General features: G+C 36.5%; 1 protein-coding gene across 1 annotated transcript in view; it reads right to left on the reverse strand.

The window, feature by feature from the left end:
* Positions 1-669: 669 nt before the first annotated feature.
* Positions 670-23,701, reverse strand: part of DER1 (DERLIN-1) — a 45,594-nt gene continuing 22,562 nt past the window's right edge. Inside the window, exons 3-7 of the mRNA XM_089982755.1 lie at positions 3,508-3,581; positions 3,256-3,349; positions 2,996-3,124; positions 2,523-2,683; positions 670-1,026 (exon numbers count right to left, since the gene is read on the reverse strand). Of these exons, the coding sequence (XP_089838881.1) occupies positions 912-1,026; positions 2,523-2,683; positions 2,996-3,124; positions 3,256-3,349; positions 3,508-3,581 (573 nt within the window). The 3' untranslated portion in view covers positions 670-911. The remainder of the gene's footprint in view (positions 1,027-2,522; positions 2,684-2,995; positions 3,125-3,255; positions 3,350-3,507; positions 3,582-23,701) is intronic.

Consider the following 23,701-nt stretch of genomic DNA (forward strand, 5'->3'; position numbering starts at 1 on the left):
TTTCTGTGTTTTACATGGAAAATTGTTGCGTGAAAAAAAAGTCGCTGCACGCCCAGTGAATTTCTGTGTTTTGTGTGACCCGATCACTGGAACATGCGCCTATCCGATGTGTCTACCTTCAGGTTGTCGCCTCTTGTAGAGCATTTGTCAAAGTCGTAAATGAAAAATCCATTAACATAGCTGTTTGAACAGTGTATGTAATTTCTTGAAATGCTACTCCATATAAGTTAGCCTGCCTTGCCTAGGCAAGGTTGTACACCCCACGTTAGCATTGCAACCTACACCCCTTTGTTAAAATCAGTCACAAAAATCACTCAAGGGAGTTTTTCAGAAAGGAGAAAACTCGTGATAAATTAAATTTTGTCTCCGAGAAATTCTCAGTACAATTGAAAATAAAATATCAAATAGATGCAAAAATACCAAAAAGATGAACTCACAAGTACCAAAAAAAGACGACTGTTGAGATTAAGGATGTAAATGATTTTGGATTCGGGTCATGTGTGGCCAGAGTCCAAATCCAACTAATCAAATATTGGCTAAATGAATCGGATTTAAATTTTGGACTCGGATGGTAAAAAGCAAATCTGGTTTTTTACATGTAATTGGATTTGGATATCCCACAAATCAAGATATCCTTCAGATGTAGTAGTAAAAAAATCAAAACCATGCGTTTTGACTTCCCAAATCTAATATAAGATAAAATACCATCCGTTGACATCCCCAGTTGAGATGAGTCCTAAACTATGCTGATGACATCTCAGATACAACAACCTGGATGAACCAAGTCCTCAAGATATTGTGGAAGAGAATATTTTCCATGATACTAACAAAACTTCCATGAAGCAAAAAATGTCAAAAGATACAACAAAATTCACCAACTACTATCTTCTACCTTGAAGTGGATGAATCTGTTATTGGCTAAGTCTGTAGCTTCTTCCTCTGAATGCTGTTGTGCCAGAAGACTGGTTGGGTTGAACAGGGGAATTTGCCTGGAGTCCAATGCCCCAACGAGCAACTAGCTTATGCCTGAACACATTTTGTCAAGGGCAACAAACAACAACATAGAGCTAAGTGTGCCAAGGGGCCTTCAAACCAAAAGAAAACTGACCAAGTTACAGCAAACTTGGGCCTGCATTCCAAATAGACCACCTTATACCCAGTAAAGCAGAAAAGTAAGAAAGGCATGCCGATCAGTAACGCAATTCCACCACCTTTTATCCGACAAATGGAAGGAATGAGATTAAGCACCTGTCTTGGTGCTTGCTGAACCACAAGATACCCCCTATAAAAAAGCAATCGCAGCAAACCAGACACAGATTGCTGTCATTTCCTATGTATATGGTTACAATTATCTACATTCCCAGTGTGCCTACGATGTAGCACCAGGTGGACTGCTAGTGATTCTGTATCATCTGACGAGAATACAGGATGGTGTGGACCAACAGGAAGAGGCATGCATAAAAGTATTGGCCCCAAGGAGTAATCCTAGAATCCCATCCGTTTTCTGGATTTGGAAAAGCATCGATTTTCTTTTATAGAACCAGAATCTTATGATATGTTGGGAATCTCTAATACAAATCCTGAATTCAAATCCCACATTTCAATTGAAACAACAAACCACTGTATCAGGCTAGAAACAACTCCATGGTTCCATTAACTAGTTTTGATTCATGCACCTACGTTAGGTGCACAGTGCATTAGTTAATCAGAAAACTTGGTACAAAAATGTCAATCAGAAAACTTTGCACTAAGCATCAGACTCTCAATAAGCCTGTATTCCATGAATTCCCAATGCACCCTATGGCCTAAGGGTAAGAATTGGCTTATTGATGCAAAGACACCTAGAAATGTAGCTTCATTCTGGTGGTTGAAAATTTTGCAGATAGTTTTCGTGAGAACTAAGATGGTGATTTACTCATGTTCTATAAAATGTCACTAGCATAATGGTCCACTCATACTCATTGTACCCTATGCTTTTATTTTTAAGGGTAAGAGTTGGCTCACTGATGCAAAGGAGCATGACACAGCTTCATTCTGGTGGTTGAAAAATTTATAGATGGTCTTCTGCAAGGCCTACGACGGTGATTTACTGTTCAGTTGTGCCCTCTACATGTCTAAATGTAACCTAACCTAAGGTTTTGTTTTTGGGTAAACTGGCTTATCAATCCAAAGGCACCAAGACATAAAGATTGATTCTGATGGTTGAAAAGCATTGACAGTTTCCTGTGAGACCTAAGATGGTGGTTTAGTCACGTCCACTGACTTGTCACTATGCACAATCAATTTTCATACTTCCCTATGTTTATTAACATTGACCTGGAACTTCTAGAATGCATGTGTGTTCCACACCATATACAAATTTTTTGGCTGTTTCAAGATTCAGGCTTCAAAATCAATTCCAACACCTGTCCAATCACTAGTAGCTTCAATAGAAAGCAGTGCACTCTAAATTAGTGCAGGGCGTTAAACGCAATACACTCAACCATATGCATCAAGACATATACTAATAAAAGGAAGGATACATCCAAACTGGAGTCTTCAATATGTTCCTCCCTCCAGCCATTGGATGGAGTGTCGTTAAAAAGTAGTAGAGATGACCTGCAACAATCCCCATCAGATCCGGAACCAAGGGAGATCCAAAGATGACATCCAATGCCAACATTGCCCAGGGCAGATAAAAAGCCTGCATCCATAAATGCACATTGTAACACACAATGTTTTCAAAAAAAGAAATTCCACAAGCCGCAAATGTATTTTATCGGGAAGGAGAATGATATAACAGTGCATCAATGGATAAATCATGCACTCCTATATAACCTAAGAAAAAATTATCTTAATTTTGATAAAATGTAGGGATCATATATGACAACAAGGTGACAATGTAGCTTCAGTGTGACAAGGCCATATATATTGATTTTAACATTTGGATATTCTCTACTCCAAACTTAAAGAAGCATGAAAACCAGTGATACATGACAACAAGGTGATAATGTACCTTCAGTGTGACAAGGCCATATATATTGATTTGAGCATTTGGATATTCTCTACTCCAAACATAGAGAAGCATGAAAACCAGTGATATTCCTAGAAAGAGTGACTGTAATTGTGGAACGATGGACATTGCCTGAAATATCATTGTTACAGAGTTGGTCCATGACATACTTGAGCTACCACATCAAAAGAGGACAATAGTGATGGAGAGATATTTCAATTTCGATGATAAAATATATTGGAAACGAAAAGAAGAGCACAAACCAATAAAGAAATGGCCCCAAAGATCATCATCCATAGAAAATCTGCGGTTCGTCTCTCGAATGGACCCTGTTCAAGTTGGACTCCATATCTCGCTCTGAGTTGTTCAGAAATAAGTTATTTCAAACCCATGTTACAAATAGCTAACTAAAACTGCAAAATTACAGCAGCTAAGAACTGTGTCTAGCTTTCAGCATCAGCTGCTACTTGTGCAGTATAAAGTATACACATAAAAAATACTTATAATAGGCTTACATCATTAAAAGGCGAATACCAAAATTAATGGAAAATGGCCCAAGGAAGAAAAAATTTGTAAGGAGCCTCCAGATCTGCACAACATTTAAAGAAAAAGGTTTAGGACAGAAGACGTAAAAGTTTAAGGATTAGCAACCACTGTCACAAGTCAGATGATTGAGGCCTCATATATAAAACATAATTAATACAGGAGACAAAAACTATTTCTATAAGGAAAAGAAGGATAAGAAAAACTAAATGTTTCCATTTGGATTAAAAATACAAAGAAAAATGGATGCCCACTGAAAAGCACTACAAAACTCCAAAGATATCCCCCTCGAGTCTGCATGATACGAATTCTCTGCAGAAAAATTTATGGCCACATATGCAACTCAGGCTGCATCATCCAAACGTAAATGAGGTATACAGCAGTTAAGCCAGATACACAATAAACAATTACAAGATCATGATTGCATCAGTAGCCAAGACATAGAGTTAGGGCTGTCAACCGGTGGGATATATTAGCAGAGTGATACTTTCATCATTTTACACAGGCACTGCCTCAGGATTCACATTATTGTGTATCACCTTCTTGTAGTTTATATGCTTTTCTTTTCCTTGTATGTATATTTGTGGGACACCACCTTGGAGTGTCATTGTTGTAGTACTTAGAATTTTGTTGGTTTTTTTGTATTGACACCATTAGGGCATCTCATATAACTGAAAGGCTTTGTGTGCTGCTCTTCACACAAGAAGTCATTTGGGGCTAGGAGTTCTCTCCCTTCAAAAAAATTCATCATCCATCTCTCATCTTTCTTTTTCATTCTTCTTTCTTTCTTGCTCTCCATTCTCCAAGTCTCCTATTCTCCCTTTCTTCTTCTCTTCTAATAATCTCCATCCCTTTTCCTCATCTTTCCCTTTGATTTTTGAGATTCTGAACTCAAACCAGAAACCAAGCATCCTACTGCCCCTAATGATGTCAGTAGTATGACATCATTTATTTCTTTGCTAACTGCTCCATCTTAATTTACTGGTTTTACCTGTTATTTATTATAGCAATCAATATTAAGTGTGCACTATGGGAATAGAAAAAGGGAAGAAAGGGTGATTTAAAATGAAAAGAAAATACTTTATCTAAGCATTGGTGACCAGATCAGAGTTACCGGAAGCCTCTTAGGTAGGTGGGAAGCTCGCTTCCCAGAAACTCGCTTCGGAAGAGCGATACTCCTCGCTTCCGAAACTTTATGGGAATTTTGATTCCCCCGCGCTTCTTCTATGCTTCCCACATGCATGGTCTATGCTTCCTATATGCTTTTCTCACGTTTCTTTTCATGTTTTCATGTTTTTCATGTATTTTCTCTCACGCTTCCACTCACTTGCCATGTATTTTCTCTAAATTGGTAACCATCATTGTTAGATTTTAATAAAAAAAATTTACTGAAAAATCATGAAATATAAGAATGATCAATTTTATTTTAGTTTTTATTTGTTTATTGTTTGATTCCTATTCAGTTACCATATTGCCTATTTTGCTTTCAAATTGATATTTCGCTGCCCGCTTCCTATAAATTTTAAAATGTCACACTTATCACTTTCGCTTCCCGTATCGTTTTCCGCTTCCACTTCCTAGTTTGGCAACCTTGGACAAGACATGAAAAACCAAAATATCCCAAATCTATCATCTACTTCTACTCCTACTACATCCCTACATGCATCTCATGCACCAAATTTTAGTTCACCTACCCTAAGCATTCATATGGCCATTGAAAGATTGACTTGTTCTTCGCCCATCACATATGTGACCTCAAATTGCCTTTTCCTATTGTCTAGTTCAAGTTGAATGATTCCAACTTCTTTACTTGGAATATGCCCTTCTTGTCTACATTCAGTTCTTTATATTGATGGATCACATAGATGGAGATGGTAAAGCTCCACTGGTCATAGATATCACTGATATTTTTTAAAATATTATGATATTATCGGTATTTCAAGGTCAGCCAATATTTTCCGAGATTTTTCCAATATTATCAAAATATTGTGAGAACATAAAATATCACGATATTATCATAATAATTTCCTGATATTTTAAATATATATATATATACATTTCAAGCATTTGTTTTCTATTTTTTGTTTATTTTATATTCTAAAAAGTTTCTAATTGTTTTTTTACATTTTTACAAGAAAAACCCATTAATTTTTTATCTTCTTTATTATTCCTTATATTTTTCAAATTTTAAAACATATGATATTTTCCCAAGATTTTCCCAAGAAAAACAACTTTTTGGAAAAGAAAAAACTCCCGAGAAAAACTATGCCGAGAATGATATTGGTGACTATGGGCTGCACCAGTTTCAATCAGTTATAAGAAAGTGAAAGATGAAGGATCAAGAGAGATGCTTATGACTCCTAACCCAGCTTATGAAGAACACTACATTCAAGCCCAAGGCTTGATTGGATGGATCACTTCCACTCTATCAGAGGACATATCGTTCAGCTAGTTGGGCCTCCTACTGTGTCTGATTTATGAAATGCATTGCATCATTAGTATGCACAAGTTTCTATTGCAAATGTGATACACTTGAGCAAGCATTATTGAATTGCAAGAAAGGCATCTTCAAGTGGTCAAGAGAGACTGGGTGCACCTTGTGCTAGATTCAAAGAGATTGAAGAATGGAGAAGGATGCAGCTGCAAGTTTTTCTCAATTAATGCTGAAGAGTCCAGTGAAGAGGAAGGAGTTGAGTTAAGATGGAAAGTCAGCATCCTTATCAAGAAAATTAAGGAACGGAGGACAAGGGATAAGATCAAGTGGAGGCAGCAATATTGGAAATTTTGGTTGGATCGTGGTGACTCATACTAAATGTTTTCACCAAACTAGTTGCAGGAGAAGGAATAACATTACCTTCATTTAGTTTGAAGGTAAGTTGGTCAACCGCGATTCTCTGACATCAGACATAACTAATTTCTTCAAATGCAGATTCAGTTGTCCTAATTCTTTTCAGGTCAAGCTAGTTTCCCTGCTGGGTTGCTTGTGAAGGCCCTGGCCTTGAGCCTGAAACCAGATTTTACTGATCTTATTTCACCATAATGTGCTTTTGTTCCAGGTGTAGAGAAAGACTTAAATAGTCTATAGAGGGTTATAATGTTTATATACTAGTTGACTCATTGACCTTTGGTCTCCTTTTTTGTACACTCTTGTATATCCATTTTATTATCAAGGGTATTTTGGCCCTTTTGTATAAAAGATCATTAGCAATAAAGTTATAGAGAGAAGGGACGTAACAAGTTCTGAACTCTCTTCTTCTACTCTCTCTACCATATTTTCTCTGCTGATTACAGGGCATTAAGAGAAGCTAGAGGCAACTGAAAATGGTATCAGAGTGACCTCTGATGACATTGGCATGACATCATCTGCTGACATCACGCCTGGCCAGCAGATGTGTGATCTCAGGTCGGGATCTTAGGGGTTCTGAAGAATGGGATTTTTGGAGATTTGTGGTGATTTTTCCATGATTTTTCGGTAAGTAGTTTGGAAGATACTCTAAAAAAAAGTAGTTTGGAAGATATTGATTTTCTTATTTTTATGCCGCCAACCCTAGATTACGATTTTCAAATCCTTTTGCAAATCGGGGCACTGTAAAACGAGTGTGATTGGCTGTAACACATTTCTTCAAGTGTGTTGGAGTGTTTAAAACCATTCTGAAGCTATTCTTTGGTATGATGGCAAAGATTCGAGAAGTATTTGAGGTACTTGTGGTGGAAATTGCCCACTGAGTGTGTACTAGGGTGTGAACACCTGTGGAGGTTGTTAATATATATATATATATAATGTTATGTATTGTAATTGGTTATACCCTCTAGGTGTATTTTTGTTTTTTTCTGTTATTGTAATAGGTGCTGTCCACTAGGGACAGTTTTGTACTTTTATTTTTCCTTATTTTTGTAGTAGTGAAGGGGCCCTATGGTCATTTGGACCATAGAGTTGTTGGAAGCTTCCAGCGGCTCTATTGGTCCCTTCTATTTTGTGTAGCCTATTTAAAGGGACAACTTGTTCCCATTCTTCAATGCTTTTCTAAAGCATTGTCTCAATAAAAGTTAATATTTTTATGTTCTTGTGTTTATGTTTGGACTCTTTGAAGTCTTTTGTATGCACTTTGTGCTTGTGTAGTGCCTTAGTGCCATGGTATTGTCCCTTGGTGAACTTTTAATTGTGCTTGTGCATCTCATATTTGTATTTCAGCATACTTCTTTATATGGTATCAGAGCCATAGTGCTCTTATGGAGAATCGCCATCAAGTGTTCGTGATGCTTGCGGTGACTAGTGAACGTACTCTTCCACATCTATCTCTTTCTTCTCTCTTCCAACATGGAGCATGATCACAAAATAGACCTCTCCTTCAAACTTAATGGCACAAACTACACGATGTGGGCTTTCATTACGGAGAACAATCTTAAAGGAAAGAAGATTTGGAGATACATAATGGGCATTATTTTCAAGCCTCAATTGGTGCTCGCCAAGAATGAAGGAGACCAAGTTAAAGCTCTTGAAAGAGATGATCATGTGAAAACCATTTGTGACTATCAATCTAAAGTAGAAGATTAGGAAAGTAATCATGCAAAAATTTTTGCATGGTTTATGAACAATGTTGACATCAAAATATGTGTCAACATTGCTAAGTTTAGAAAAACCATTAAAGTTTGGTTATTCATGAAAGGCATGTATACGCAAAAGGATCTTGCAAGACGATATTTCTTACAAGAGAAAATTAGAACCAAGGTTGTAAGTATCATATTGTAACCCGTATCGATCGAGCTCAAAATAAGATATGTATCGTATAGTATCATAAAAAGTCGTAAATTTTGAAAAAAAAATAAAAATTCTAAAAAAATCATAAAAAATAACAAGAAATAGCAAAAAATATAAAAAATTATAACACACGAAGCAATGATGAAGTGCACAAAATGCAACTATAAAATCACATATGAAGCATTTAAGTCTTTATGAGCTACATAAGACATCATTTATCATCAATTATCTCAAAATAACAATGCAAAATATTAATATCTTGCAATTAAGAACATGCCACAATATTCATACTTTCATATTAATAATTTGCACTCGATTTTTAATCGATTTTCACTCATTACTTGAGTTCTCCATTGTCATGCAAGATCATTTTATGTTATCTTCCCTAAAAAAACTCAATAAGAAGCAAAAAATTGGATTTTTTTGCCTTAACCCACTTCCTTGAGTGAAAAATGGTGGAAATTCACTCTTACTCGATAAAATCGCAAAAGCTCTCTCCCTTGCGCACGAATCGGCCCTCAAATCGTTGTCACGGATCCTAGGGTGCATTGATACCTCTCTAATGGCTTCTACACAAATGAGGGAGTCAGCCCTCAAGAGGTGTTCAAAACCCAAAAACGCAAAATTATTTTTTTGGCCCTTTTTAAAGTGTGTTGACACTGAATCGTACGATACAGGACCGTATCGTACGAATAAGGACCATATCATACGATATGTACGATGCACACTCGTATCGCGATACGAGTGTGTATCATACTATTTTTCTAAAAAGTAACAATGTGTAGCATATTGTATGATACGCTATGATACATACAACATTGACTAGAACTACCAAGGGGACATGAGTGTCCAAGACTTCTTTAGTGCTTTATCCCGTCTACGAGATGAGTTGTCACTTCTTGAACCTAAATGGGTTACTATTGAAGATGTTGAACTAAGACAAGGGCAAATAGAAAAAATACTTTTTTCAATTTCTACATAGTCTACGCCCGAAATATGAACAAGTGTGGCATTCTCTTCTTTATAGATCCTCTCCCTTACCTCTCGAAGATGTCGTTACCAAGGTTTGCCAAGAGGAGACTCGATTTGGTATGATAAAAGGAGAAAATGAAGTGTTGGCACTTGCCAGTGTCTAAGTCTGACAACAACACGAAGAGCTACAAGCTTCCACTTAGGAAGGCAAATAACTATAGTAGTCATAATAACTATAGGGGTGGTAGAAGAATTATTTGTCACTATTGTAATGAGTTGGGCCGCATCAAATCTGTTGGTCCAAAGGTCAAGAACAAGGTGGCTTCCAATGAAGAATCCACACCCAAGACGGAAGAGTCAAGCAAAAGAAAATGAAACTCTAAAGATACTTTCTCTCTTTCTCAACTGTCAAAAGCACTTCAACAAATACTTAAATCTATATATGTTGGCACTATTACTTCTTCCTCTCAAGGTATGTGCTCTTGGATTCTTGATTCGGAAGCTTCTTTTCATATGACCCCTCATGAGAACTTCATTTCCGACATATGCACTAACTCAAATTGATCCTATGTTTCAACGGCCGATGGGACTTCTCTAAGAATTAAAAGTATTGGGACTTTAGATTCAAAAACATCTCAGAAAAATTTGTATCCAAAATTAGAGTGGTTCCCAAACTCAATCTTAATTTTTTTAGTTTCTCAAATTTTCGACGATGGATGTGAAATCACTTTCTCATTAAAAGGTTGCATCGTGCATTATCTCCGGTTTGAGAAGCGGATTGGGCAAGGCCACAGGAGAGATCTTTACTACATGGATTTTTTGTCTATTCTTTATAAGTCATTTTATAATTATGTCCAAGAAAATGATATTGAAATATGACATAAGAGACTTGGACATCCTAGTTTTTCCAAGATGTATCTATTCCCATTTGCAGAGACTTGTTGGAATGAAAAACCCATTTGCAGAGACTTGTTGGAATGAAAAATATATTATTTGTAAATATTACATCTTTAGAAAAATGAAATCTATACCTTTTCCTCTTAGAACTTTTGTTTCAAACAGACCATTTGAGTTGGTAAATTCGGATGTATGGGGACCCTCTCCGGTCATATCAAAGGGTGGATATTCCTATTATATTATTTTCATTGATGACTTCACAAGATATGCATGGGCCTACTTAATTTAAAATCGGATGTTTTTTCTTTCTTTAAAGAATTTCGCATGATGGTTAAAAATCAATTTCAAAGTGATATTTCTATTCTTAGATCTGACTCAGGTAGAGAATATCTATCAAATAAATTTCAAAATTATTTGAAGAAAATGGTATTTGTCGTCAAAGATCTTGCCCTAGAACCCCTCAACAAAATCAATTAGCAAAAAAAAACATAGACATATCATGGAAATCGCCAGAACCTTACTTATTTGTTCAAATGTTCTTAAGAAATTTTGGACCGAAGTTGTTTTGACTTCAATATACTTAATAAATAGAATGCCTTCTTCACAAAATATTTCTCTATTTGAAAAATTGTTCAAAATGTCACCTGATTTCAAAAGATTACGTATTTTTTGTTATAAATGCATTGTACTTTCTCACAAAAATGATAAACTATCTCAAAAGGCAATTGAGTGTCTTTATGGGATATGGTGAAAAACAAAAAGGTTAGCGTTGTTTTGATTCTAAGAACAAAAAACATTATGTCCAAGGACGTGACTTCACACAAAAAATAAAATGGTTTTGATAAAGAAAGTAACAAAAAAGTAGACTGTGTTCTTGTTTGATCTCTTGCCAAGGAAAGATGTTGATTCTTAGGAATCAAATGATTGTGATTTAAATCATGATAATGATATTTCTTTGGAAAATAATCACGATAGTGATATTTTATAATTGATTCACAATAATGACAATATAGATGAAAACACCTCTCAAAATATTCAAGTTTATACCCAGCACAGTCAAGAAAGCCAAACAAGTGCGTATGAAAAATATTCTCAAGATTTTTCAATAGATGAAACACCTATTCAAGATTTCTCTAGAAAATATCACACTTAGGAAATCGAATAGAGCCGCCATTCCACCAAATAGGTTTGTGTTCTACGAATCCTTCTCACCAAACTATAAGGCATATCTTATAACTATTCACTCCTATCATGAACCCTCTCACTATATTGAAGCCAAAAATTGTCCCCATTGGATTAATGCTATAAACATAGAGCTAGAGGCCCTTTGAAAGGCCCATACTTGGGAGATGGTCAATTTTCCTTTAGGAAAGAAATCTATAGGATGCATAAGGGTATTTAAGGTTAAAACTAAAAGTGATGGAACATTAGAGAGACAACGCTAGGCTAATTGCCAAAGGTTACTCCCAAGAATATGAAATTGATTATGAAGAGACCTTTGCACCTGGAGCTAGAATGACTAGTGTTAGAACCTTGATAGTAGTTGTATCCACTAAAAAATAACCTATTTACCAACTATAACTAAATTAAATTCCATATGGGTGATTCTTTCCCTAGCAACTCACAAGTCATGGCGACTGTACCAGTTGGATGTGAAGAATGTCTTTCTACATAGAGATCTTATAAAAGAAGTGTAATTGGCACGTCCACCAGGTTTTCTTCCAAAAGGTCTTGGCATGCAAGTTCAAAAAGGCTACTTATAGCCTAATACATTAACCTCATGCTTGGTTTGAGAAATTCAGTAAGGCAATTGTTGAGTTTGGATACTAAAGAAGTAACTTTGATCAGACTCTTTTTGCAAAGAAAAGTCAGTTTATCAACATCCTCATAGTGTATATTGATGATATAGTGGTTACCGGGGATGATAAAGAGGAAATCAAAAAATTAAAATCCTATTTGAAGACAGTATTTGATATTAAGGATTTTGGACCTCTTTGATATTTCCTTGGAATTGAGGTTTTTATGTCTTCTAAAGGAATAGCCATTTCACAAAGAAAGTATGCATTGGACCTCTTAAAGGAGATGAGGATGTTGGAATACAAACCTATCAATACCCCTATTGATCTTAATAACAAGTTATGCCAAGGCAAATGGAGAACCTTATGAGGATAAACTACAATACCAAAGGTTGGTAGGAAAATTGACCCATCTTACTATAACCAGGCCAGATATTGCGTCTTGTGGGTGTATCAAGTAGATTCAAGCATGCTCCAAGCAATCTACATATGCAAGGTGCTTACAGGGTGTTGAGATATCTGAAGAAGAATCTTGGGATAGCATTCTTTATGCCAATCATAACCATTGTAGAGTCCAAGTATATACAGATGCTGATTGGGGTGGATCCATTGATGATAGGAGATCCACTACTGGATATATTGTACTTTTATAGAAGGAAACCTTGTCCCATGGAGGAGTAAAAAACAAGACGTGTCAAGATCTAGTGTAGAAGTTGAGTATAGAGCAATAGCTTTAGGAGATTATGAAGGCATATGGATTAAGTCAGTTATGAGTGAGATGTGATAATAGCTCAGCAATTCACATTGCTATTAATAGAGGACAAAGCATATTGGAGTTGATTGTCACTTCATCAAAAAGAAAGTTGAGAATGGAATCTTCAAAATTTCTTATGTTAGAACTCAAGATCAGCTAGCAGATATTCTCACCAAAGCTATCAGCAGGATTAAACATGAAGAAGTATCTAGCAAGTTGGGGATGATAGATGTATTCACCCCCACCTTGAGGGGGAGTGCAGAGAAAGACTTAAATAGTCTATAGAGTGTAATAATGTTTATATACTAGATTGACTCATTGACCTTTTGGTCTCCTTTTCTGTACACTCTTGTATATCCATTTCATTATCAAGGGGTATTTTGGACTTTTGGTGTAAAAGAGCATTAGCAATAAAGTTATAGAGAGAAGGGACGTAACAAGTTCTGAACTCTCTCTCTCTACCATATTTTCTAAGCTGATTACAGGGGCATTAAGAGAAGCTAGAGTCATCGGAAAGCAGCTGTATTTGTTAAATTATGTATCAAATATTGTAATCTCATATATATTTTATATATATATATATAAGGTGATACATATATATGATATATATGTATATGTATCTACCTAATTATATATATAAAATATATATTTCTTTATTATTAGCCATAGGGCTAGTTTAGTCATTTCTCAATTCTTGCGCATATTCATTTTACGAATATGCTTGTAATTTTGCTTTTTATTTTTTCCTTTTCTTTTTTTTTATTTTCCTTTTCTTTTGACTAAAGTCAAATGCACCTTGGGGGGCCACTCTCATAGATGTTGGGCCCCTCCAACGGTGGGCTCCAACGTCTATGAGTTGGCCCCCTCCAAGGTCCTCCTCATTATGTATAAATAGGGGCATTCCCCCCTCTTGTAACCTTATGGCTTTGGGTCAAAGCCCAAGTGATTCATAAAGTGTTTGCATTTCACTTTTACGTTTTTGTGCATTTGTGAGATTTGTATTGTGCTTTTGTGCACAAGTGTTCTTATTGTGCATGTATGCTCGTATTTACTATCAAGAATATTAAAGTCTTGATCATAGTATCTTGTTGAAGATACTTTTACAGTATTCATGTGCCTTGTGCTGGCTAATGAAGTGATTCCACTAAACCATCCAAAAGACCAATGCCGCTCATTGAGGTATATATAGTCAAGGCTTTTGATTGTGTAACTATGCAGGTGCGGGGCTTTCAAAAAACTTGGGTGCGGGGGTGCGGCAAATATATATATATATAAAGTCCAAAAGTTGGACATAAATGATCCTGGGTGCGGTCAACACACCCAGCGTCAGGTTGACCGCATCGGGTGCCGCACCCGCATCACGTCGCGTCGACGCGGGTGCGGCACCCAGTTGGCCGAGTCCCTGTGACATAGCTGTGTAATTGGATTATGTTCCCAACATTTTTAAGAAGTAGTTTGGGGACATGTGGACCAGTTGTATGAAAAATATGGTATCCAATGCTTGCGTGGTGGTGAGGGCTAACGGTGCAGAAGGTGAGGTATTCCCCCACTTTCAGAGACTGCAACAAGGCTTTTCACCCTCCTTGTCCACATTGTGGTGGGAGGCTTGGTGGCATTATTCAGGAAAACAAGGTGGAATTTATTGAGGGGCTACCGCTGCCAGACATTGAGCTGCTCTCTGCCATTCAATTCATTTGCGATATTTTTGCATTTTGGACAGCTTCAGCTACCCAAATCAGCAGGACCAGTCTATTGCTGAAGATTTTCACAAATCTCTTGGTTTGTCGCTAGCTAGGGACCAAAAAAATGAAGTGGCACCACTATTTTTCAGCAAAGTAGTGTCTGATAGTGCTAGCAGTGACCAGACTGTATCACAAAACAAACACACGAATATACACATGTATGCATGCACATGCATACAGAGAAAAGCCCAAATCTTCAAATTCGTTCCTCCCTTGCAATATGTTGATTTCCTAAAGGGGAGATTTATGAAGATACTCTCAATAAATTTTTCTTCCCCTAAGGAGATATTAGTAAAATTACACAGAAACACATAAAACATAAAGAGTATAAATTTTTTCTGATTATTTTATTATTGGGAAATGTCAAATGTATTGCTGCATCATAATTAAAAATGAAAAATAGTTGGACAGCTTCGTGATATCTTCATGATTTTTTGCTTTGAAAAATTGAGTCAACAACAGTAATATTTTATAAACTTGATATTTGTGGCAGAGGAACTTTCTTTCTTCACTTTTTTGAAGACTACTTGTTAAAATGTATATACATATAATATGTATATATACAATATATATATATACTAAGTGTGTATATACATTTGTATATGAATATACCTGTGTATACATATATATTATATATGTAAATATTGTAACTATTTTTCATTTTTTTCTTTATTCTTTTTCTTGTTTAGTTAGATTCTTTTTGGACTAATCAACATAGAGTTGACTAGTCAAATAGAGCTGTTGGAACAGTCCCAACAGATCTATTTGTAGTCGTTTGAATGGTCCAACAGCTTTATTTGAGACTACCGCTTGAGTATAAAAATAGGGGTGAACCCCCTCATTATTTGTAATGCATTTTTTGTATTTTGGTGATTAATAAAATATATTTTTTATATTCTTTGTTGTGGAGAACACCTTTGTGGGTTTTTGTGAGTGTCCTTAGTGACACTTTTGTGCTTGTGCATTTGATTTATTGGAGGACACTATGGTTAGTAATTGGAAGATCGTGTTTTCATACATGGTATCAGAGCAAGGTGCTCTTTGAGATTGAAGAAATTTTGTTGACCCGTGAAACCGTATCTCTCTCATGCTCATGTTGGTGGTTGCAACATAAGCTTGTTTTCTTCTTCGTGAATCATCTCAAGTATTTGTGTGATCAAGTTGTGCTCTCTTCAAGGTTGATTTGTTCGTTGTGCTAGTTGATCTATTCAAAGCTTGTGAAAGTGGTGTTCGTATTTTTTTTGTTCTCTTTTTCTCATCTCCTCTCTTTCTATCTCTCGCTTTCTCTCTATCTCTTATTACCCTTGTAAAAATGGTTGACAAAGAAAGTGCCACCATCGTGCCCATGAAACTCGATATGAATTATGTTATGTGGTCTCCAACTATTAAGCATAACATTTGGAGAAAATGGTTGTTGGGATTAGTGAATGGTTCTAATCTGAAACCTAAACTAGTTCTCGCTAAGGTGGAGAACGAGAAAGAAGTCTCTCTTTTAGATGTAAAAAAAAATAAAGTTATAGCTAATTACGAAAACAAGTGGAAAGAGTGAAGAGTAGGATATGTCAAGATTATGTCTTGGCTCTGTAATGAAGTGCCAAACGAGAGAGGCGAAATCTCCAAGAGTGAGCACGGAAGCACGCACATACACAAGAGGCCACTAATGGGCAAAATAAACCACAAAAAGTGGTCAAACACACTAAAAGGTAAAAAAATATATTTCACTCATAAAATGCTTCATAAGAAGCTTGAAGAATACATGGGGCCATGCCCCTTATTTATACACCGCAAGGGACCCAAGGAGGGGCTCCCATAGAGTCGTTGGAGCCCCTCCAACAGTCATATTTATGACCGTTGGAGGGGTCCAACGACTCTATGTGGACCCCTCTTTAATCAATAAAAAAAGAAAAACAAAAAGGTAAAAAAGGAAAAAGAATAAAAAAGAAAAAAGTAAAAAGAAGCATATCTAGGATATGCGTGTACAGGTGAAATGACAGAATTACCCCTATTGGGTATTACAAAATAAATATATATATTTATATATGTAGATAGACACATAGACATATATATGTGTATGTGTCATAATCTATATATATATATATATATACATCATATTTTAACACCCCCCCCCCCTCAAACACATGGTGAAATCACCGAGAGTTTGCTAAGGAGAAAGTAGAAGCGAGGCGAGGGCAAAGCTTTGGTGAAGAAGTCCGCCAACTGATATTCGGTAGGAACATATGGGAGTTGAATGGTGCCCTGTAAGAACTCATCACGAACATAATGACAGTCTATCTCAATGTGCTTTGTTCGTTCATGAAAGGTGTGATTGCTAGCAATATAGATAGAACTCTTGTTGTCGCAACACAGCTTTGAAGGAGTTGAGAATGAGACACTCATATCTTTAAGCAAGCTTCTTAACCATACAATCTCAGTTGTGGTAGTGGCCATCGCACGATATTCTGCTTCGGTAGACGAGAGAGAAACTTTATGTTGCTTCTTACACCTCCATGAGATAAGTGACTCACCAAGAAACACACAATAACCTGTGGTAGAAATACGATCATCGGGGTTACCCCCCAATCGGAGTCAGTATACGCAAGTAAAGTAAGAGGTGAAGAAGAGGATAAGAATACTCCTTTTGTTATGGTATTTTTCAAGTATCTGATAATCCTCATTACTGCTGCCATGTGAATAGTAGAAGGAGCAGTCTGAAATTGGCTTGCACTATGAACTGCATGTGAAATGTCGGACCTGGTAATAGATAAATATGTTAGTGATCCAATCAACTGACGGTAAGGCGTGGGATCTGCTAATGGAGTGCCATCACTGTCTCTCATCTTGGCGTTGATCACTTCTGGAGTTTCCACCCTTTTATCATCTGTCAGCCCAGACCGGGCAATAATGTCGGAGGCAAGCTTCATCTGAGATAGGACATACCCCTTGGGGGAGTATGCAACTTCAATTCCTAAGAAATACCTTAGAAAACCCAGGTCAGACATATCAAAATTTTTCTTCAGAATATTTTTAATAAGATCAATACCTTTCTTATCATTACCTGTGATAATCATGTCATCAACATATAGCAACAAAATTGTTATGTATTCATTAGAAGATTTAACAAACAAAGCAGTATCTGTGTAACATGAGGAAAAACCATTATCAAGAACTACTTTGCTAAAAAGATCATACCAAGCCTTTGGTGCTTGTTTAAGACCATAGAGAGCTTTATTCAACTTTTTCCTTTCCCAATTTCAAGACCTGGCGAAGGGTCCATAAGAACTTCTTCACATAGAGTTCCATTTAGGAACGCATTTTTAACATCAAGTTGATATATCAGCCATTGCTTGATGGAAGCTAAAGCAATTAATGTTTGTACACTAGTCATTCTGGCTACAGGAGCAAAGGTTTCTTCATAATCAATCCCATATTCTTGGGCGAAGCCTTTTGCAACCAAGCGAGCTTTGTATCTTTCTAGAGACCCATCACATTTGGTTTTGACTTTATATACCCATCTACACCCAATTGCCTTTTTTCCTAATGGTTGAGGAATAATGCTCCAAGTTTGGACTTTGTTAAGAGCCTCTAATTCGATTTTCATAGCTTCAATCCAATGTGGATGATCTTTAGCTTCTTTGAATGAGATAGGCTCATGATACGAATGTATTAACATGAGACAAGTCCTATAATTCGGAGAAAAGGATTCGTAAGACACAAATTTTTGAGGTGGCCTACTAGTACGAGAAGATCTCCTAGGTGGATTGTTATCAATAGATTCTTCTAAAGAGAAGTCTTGAGAGTATCTGTCAATAGCTGGTTGATGTTCATTTCCTAACCACCGGGTATATACATTTATATCATTAAGGTTTTCATTTTGAGAAACATTATCATGTTGTGGTATATCATTATAATGTAAGATGCCATCACAAGTAGTATCACAAATAATTGCCTCAGGGGACTCAATTCTAGGAGCTAAGTCAAATAGAAAAGAATAATCGATGTCTTCCCTAGATGTGTGAATATCGAAACCATTTTGTTCTTCAAGAAAGTTTACATTTCTTGACACATACAGTTTATTGTTTCGAACATCATAGCATCTATAGCCTTTTTTATTCTCACCATAGCCAATGAACATACATTCAAGAGCTTTGGGTGACAATTTATCATGTCCTTGACTAAGTACAAAGCATTTGCATCCAAAGATTCTTAGTCTATTAAAATCTGGAGTAATTTTAAATAATTTTTCAAAAGGTGAAACATTTTTTAAAGAAGAAGAGGGCATGCGATTTATAATATATGTTGTGGTGAGAAGAGCTTCGGCCCAAAAGTTTTTAGGAACATTTTTAGACACAAGAAGAGTTTTGTGGTTTCGATTAAATGACTATGTTTGCTTTCCGCAAGACCATTTTGTTGCGGAGTTTTAGGACAAGATCGTTGGTGCAAAATTCCATTTGTTTTAAAGTAATTTTGAAAATCTTTAGACATGTACTCACCTCCAGAGTCGGATCTAAATATGGCTATATTGTTTTGAAATTGATTTTGGATAAGAACGTGAAATTCTTTAAAAATAGTGAAGACATCGGATTTATTTTTAATAATGTAAACCCATGTATATCTAGTAAAGTCATCAATAAAAGAAACATAGTAAGAATAGCCCCCTTTTGGACATAACGGGTGTCGGTCCCCATACATCGGAATACACAAGTTCAAAAGGCCTTTTTGACACAAAATTACTATGTGAATATGGAAGAGAGTGAATCTTTCCAAGAATACAATCATTACATGTAAATGTATTTGTATTACAAAATTTTTCCAAAAACGGAAAGAGGTACAACTTGGAAATACTAGGGTGTCCAAGCCTCTTATGCCAAGTCTCAATATCTTTAGATTGAACATGATTACAAAATGATTTGGATGGCAAAGACAAAAAATCCATATAATAAAGGTCCCCTCTTCTATGGCCTTGCCCAATCCGCTTCCCGGACCGGAGATCCTGCACATAGCAATGGGTTGGTGAAAAAGAGACATTACACTCAAAATCGGTAATTTGAAAAACGGAAAAAAGATTTAGATTAAGTTTTGGAATAATTCAGATTTTGGGAACAAAAAATTCTTTGTTTTGGTCCATAAGTTTTCTCAAGATTTCCAATGCCTTCAACATTCAAGGATGTTCCATCGGCAGTGGATACATATGATTTGAATTTATTGAGACTTGGTTTTGACAAAAGTGATGCATTTGGAGTCGTATGGAAAGAGGCACCCGAGTCAAGAATCCAAGAAGTCATACCTAGAAAGGAGGAGATGGCGGCACCGGAAGTGGAAGGTGAAGAGGATGATGTAGAGGAGTTCATCTTTATAAATTGTTGAAGAGTTTCGGTTAGATGAGCGATGGACTCCTTTATGTCTCCATCCTTCCTTGAATCTTCATTGATGTTGGGAAGAGTTTCACCCACGAAAGCCACCTTCTTTTTGAATTTAGGGCAATCCGGACGAATATGGCCCGGTTCATTACAATTATGACATGATTTTTCTTCCTCCACCGCCATTATTCTTCCAAAAATGTGGTGGTTTATATGATCTTACATTGTTGCCGGGTCTAGACACGGCATGTACTTCATCAACATCTCTTTTCAAGGCCAAACGAGTTTCTTCTTGACATAAGTCGGCCAATATGTCACTTAAAGGAGTAGAGGCCCTATGAAGAAGGGATCCTCTAAGTTGCTCAAATTCGGGACGAAGCCCATGAATAAATTGAAAGAACCTCTCTTTTTCCATTTGCTCGTCTCATGGCAATAGCACTACCTTCTCATTGAGGTTCGAGAAGAACAAGCTCATCCCATAAAGAGGATAGGGCACTATAGTAGTCCCTAATACTCATGTCACCTTGCTTGGTAGCTCTTACCTTTTCTTGTAGAAAAAAATGCCTAGCAAGGTCTCTTTGGGTGTACATGCCTTTCATAAAAAACCAAGCTTCATTAGCCTTCTTGAATTTTGCAAGATTTGCACAAATCTTCAATTCGACATTATTCATGAACCATGCTAGAATTTTAGCATGCTCGCTTTCCCAATCTTCCATTTTAGAAGAGTAATCAAGAATAGCCTTCTATTTTTCTTCTTCGTTTAATGCTTTTTCCTCATCTCCTTCAAACTTAGTTAACTTCAATTGTGGTTCCGGAATGGTTCCACATACATAACCCCAAAGTTTTTTACCTTTGAGATTATTTTCCATAGCGGCCGCCCACATACGGTAATTGGTCCCATCCAATTTGAATGAGAGATCGATTTTTGCATCTTTGTTAGCTATTTATAGAAAAAGAATTTTGAAGACAAGAGAGAGGAGGGATATTACTTGTCAAGAGAGGATCCGATGAAGCCTTCTCAACCAAGGCTCTGATACCATGTAATGAAGTGCCAAACGAGAAAGGCGAAATCTCCAAGAGTGAGCACGGAAGCACACACATACACAAGAGGCCACTAATGGGCAAAATAAACCACAAAAAGTGGTCAAACACACTAAAAGGTAAAAAAATATATTTCACTCATAAAATGCTTCATAAGAAGCTTGAAGAATACATGGGGCCATGCCCCTTATTTATACACAGCAAGGGACCCAAGGAGGGGCTCCCATAGAGTCGTTGGAGCCCCTCCAACGGTCATATTTATGACCATTGGAGGGGTCCAACGACTCTATGTGGACCCCTCTTTAATCAATAAAAAAAAAAGAAAAACAAAAAGGTAAAAAAGGAATAAGAATAAAAAAGAAAAAAGTAAAAAGAAGCATATCTAGGATATGCGTGTATAGGTGAAATGACAGAATTACCCCTATTGGGTATTACAAAATAAATATATATATTTATATATGTAGATAGACACATAGACATATATATGTTAATATATATGTGTATGTGTCATAATCTATATATATAGATATATATATATACATCATATTTTAACAGGCTCATCAACAGAGTTGACATCAAAAAGTGCTCTAGCCTTGCGAAATTCTAGCATGCCAACAATGCTTGGGAATACCTCAAGAATATATATTCCCTTAAGGACATTACACATGTGTGCAATTTATAAGACAAAGTTCAAACTATGACTCAAGGCAACAAAAATATTAGAGAATACTATAACGAGTTATCCGAACTATGAGAAGTATTGGCCCTACTTGAACCCAAGTGGCATTCTCACGAAGATATTGAGCCTTGACAATGGCAAATCGATCAAGAACATTTTTACCAATTTGTGAATATTTTGAGGTTGAAATTTGAGTCTACTAAATTGACTCTTTTGCATAGAAGCAAAGTTCCTTTTATTGTTGATACGATAGAGGAACTAAGCATAGAAGATAATAGGTTGAAGAAAAATTCTCTTAAGAATGATGGAGAATCCGTGTTGACTGTCTCTAGGCCCAGATCTTATGTTCGTACTTATACATCACTAGGGTACATTAAACCTATGTGTCCCAAGCTAAGAAGGGATACAACAACGCCTTCATCCCAAACAATTGGGGTCGGCGATATGAACCAAAAAGAAAATCATTTTGGGTCCTCCACATGAATCCTTCTCCTCCAATCATTTCTATCCAATGTCATGTCCTCGGTGAGGTTCAAAGCATTCATATCCTTTCTTATCATCTCCGTCCAAGTCTTCTTAGGCCTACCCCGACCTCTTTTAGCTAATAGATTTTCCCACTTCTCCATCCTTCTAACCGAAGCATCATTAGGCCTTCGCCGAATATGCCCAAACCATCGTAAACGATTCTCACTCATCTTATTTTCAATGGATGCAACGCCTACCTTCTTACGTATTTCCTCGTTCTGAATCTTATCTTTTAGTGTATTTCCACACATCCATCGAAGCATACGCATCTCAGTTACACTCATTTTTTGCAAATGATGTCTCTTGGCAACCCAACATTCTGTGTCATATAGTAAAGCGGGTCTAATTGTCGTCCTATAAAACTTTCACTTCAACCATAATGACATTCTACGATCGCACAACACTCCAATTGCACTTTTCCATTTCATCCACCCAACCTTAATCCTATGATTTACATCACCATCAATTTCTCCATTCTTTTGAATGATAGATCCCAAATATTTGAAACAGTCATCCAACGCTATTTGTTGCTCGCCAAGCTTCACTACACTCTTATCACTACTTCGTTGCTTACTAAACTGACATTTCATATATTCTGTCTTACTCTTACTCAACGTAAAACCTCTTGCTTCCAAAGTCCTCCATAATTCTACCTTAGCATTAACCCCAGCTCTAGACTCATCAATCAAAACAATATCATCAGCAAACACCATACACCATGGCACATTTTCTTGAATTGATCTCGTAAGTTCATTTATCATTATAGCAAAAAGGAAAGGGCTTAATGCAGATCCTTGATGTAACCCAACCGTTATAGGAAAGTTGGTTGTCACCCCTCCACAAGTGCGGACATTGGTTACTACTCCTTCGTACATATCTTTAATTATACTAATGTACTTGAGAGAGATATCTTTCTTCATCATTGTCCACCAGAGAACATCCCTAGGTACTCTATCGTATGCCTTCTCCAAATCAATAAAAACCATATGCAAATCTTTGTTCCCCTCTCTATATCTCTCAATAAGTTGTCTAAGAAGATGTATAGCTTCCATAGTTGATCTTCCAGGCATAAAACCAAATTGATTCTCCGATATCATGACCATCTTCCTCAACCTATACTCAATCACCCTCTCCTAAAGTTTCATAGTATGACTCATGAGTTTTATACCACGATAGTTTGCGCAATCTTGTATATCACCCTTCTTCCTCCACTCATTAGGCATCTTATTTGTCCGTCAAATCTTGTTAAAAAGATTTGCCAACCATACTAAACCTTTCTCCCCCAAGCTAAGAAGGGATGAAAAATAATATATGGAGAAAAAAGTGGCTACGGTTGAAACACCTCAAGAGACTAAAGACAATGATGAAATGAAATATGTGAAAATACAAAACGAGGGCCTCTAAGAGCTTACAAGATCATAAACACAAAGTACACATGCACGTACACAAGTTCAACTAAGGGACAATACAAGAGCACAACGGCACTTCACAAGCACTAAGTGCATTAAGACATCAAAGAACTAAAGAGAGGAACACAAAATATAAAAAATATTCATCTTATTGAACATGAATGCTTAAGATAAGCATTATCTTACAAAGAGGACAAAATTTCTATATATAGAGCCAAGATGGGCATTTTAGAGA

This window comes from Nuphar pumila, chromosome 12 (assembly GCF_984573655.1).
Source record: "Nuphar pumila chromosome 12, dmNupPumi1.hap1.1, whole genome shotgun sequence".
NCBI classification, from domain to species: Eukaryota; Viridiplantae; Streptophyta; class Magnoliopsida; order Nymphaeales; family Nymphaeaceae; genus Nuphar; species Nuphar pumila.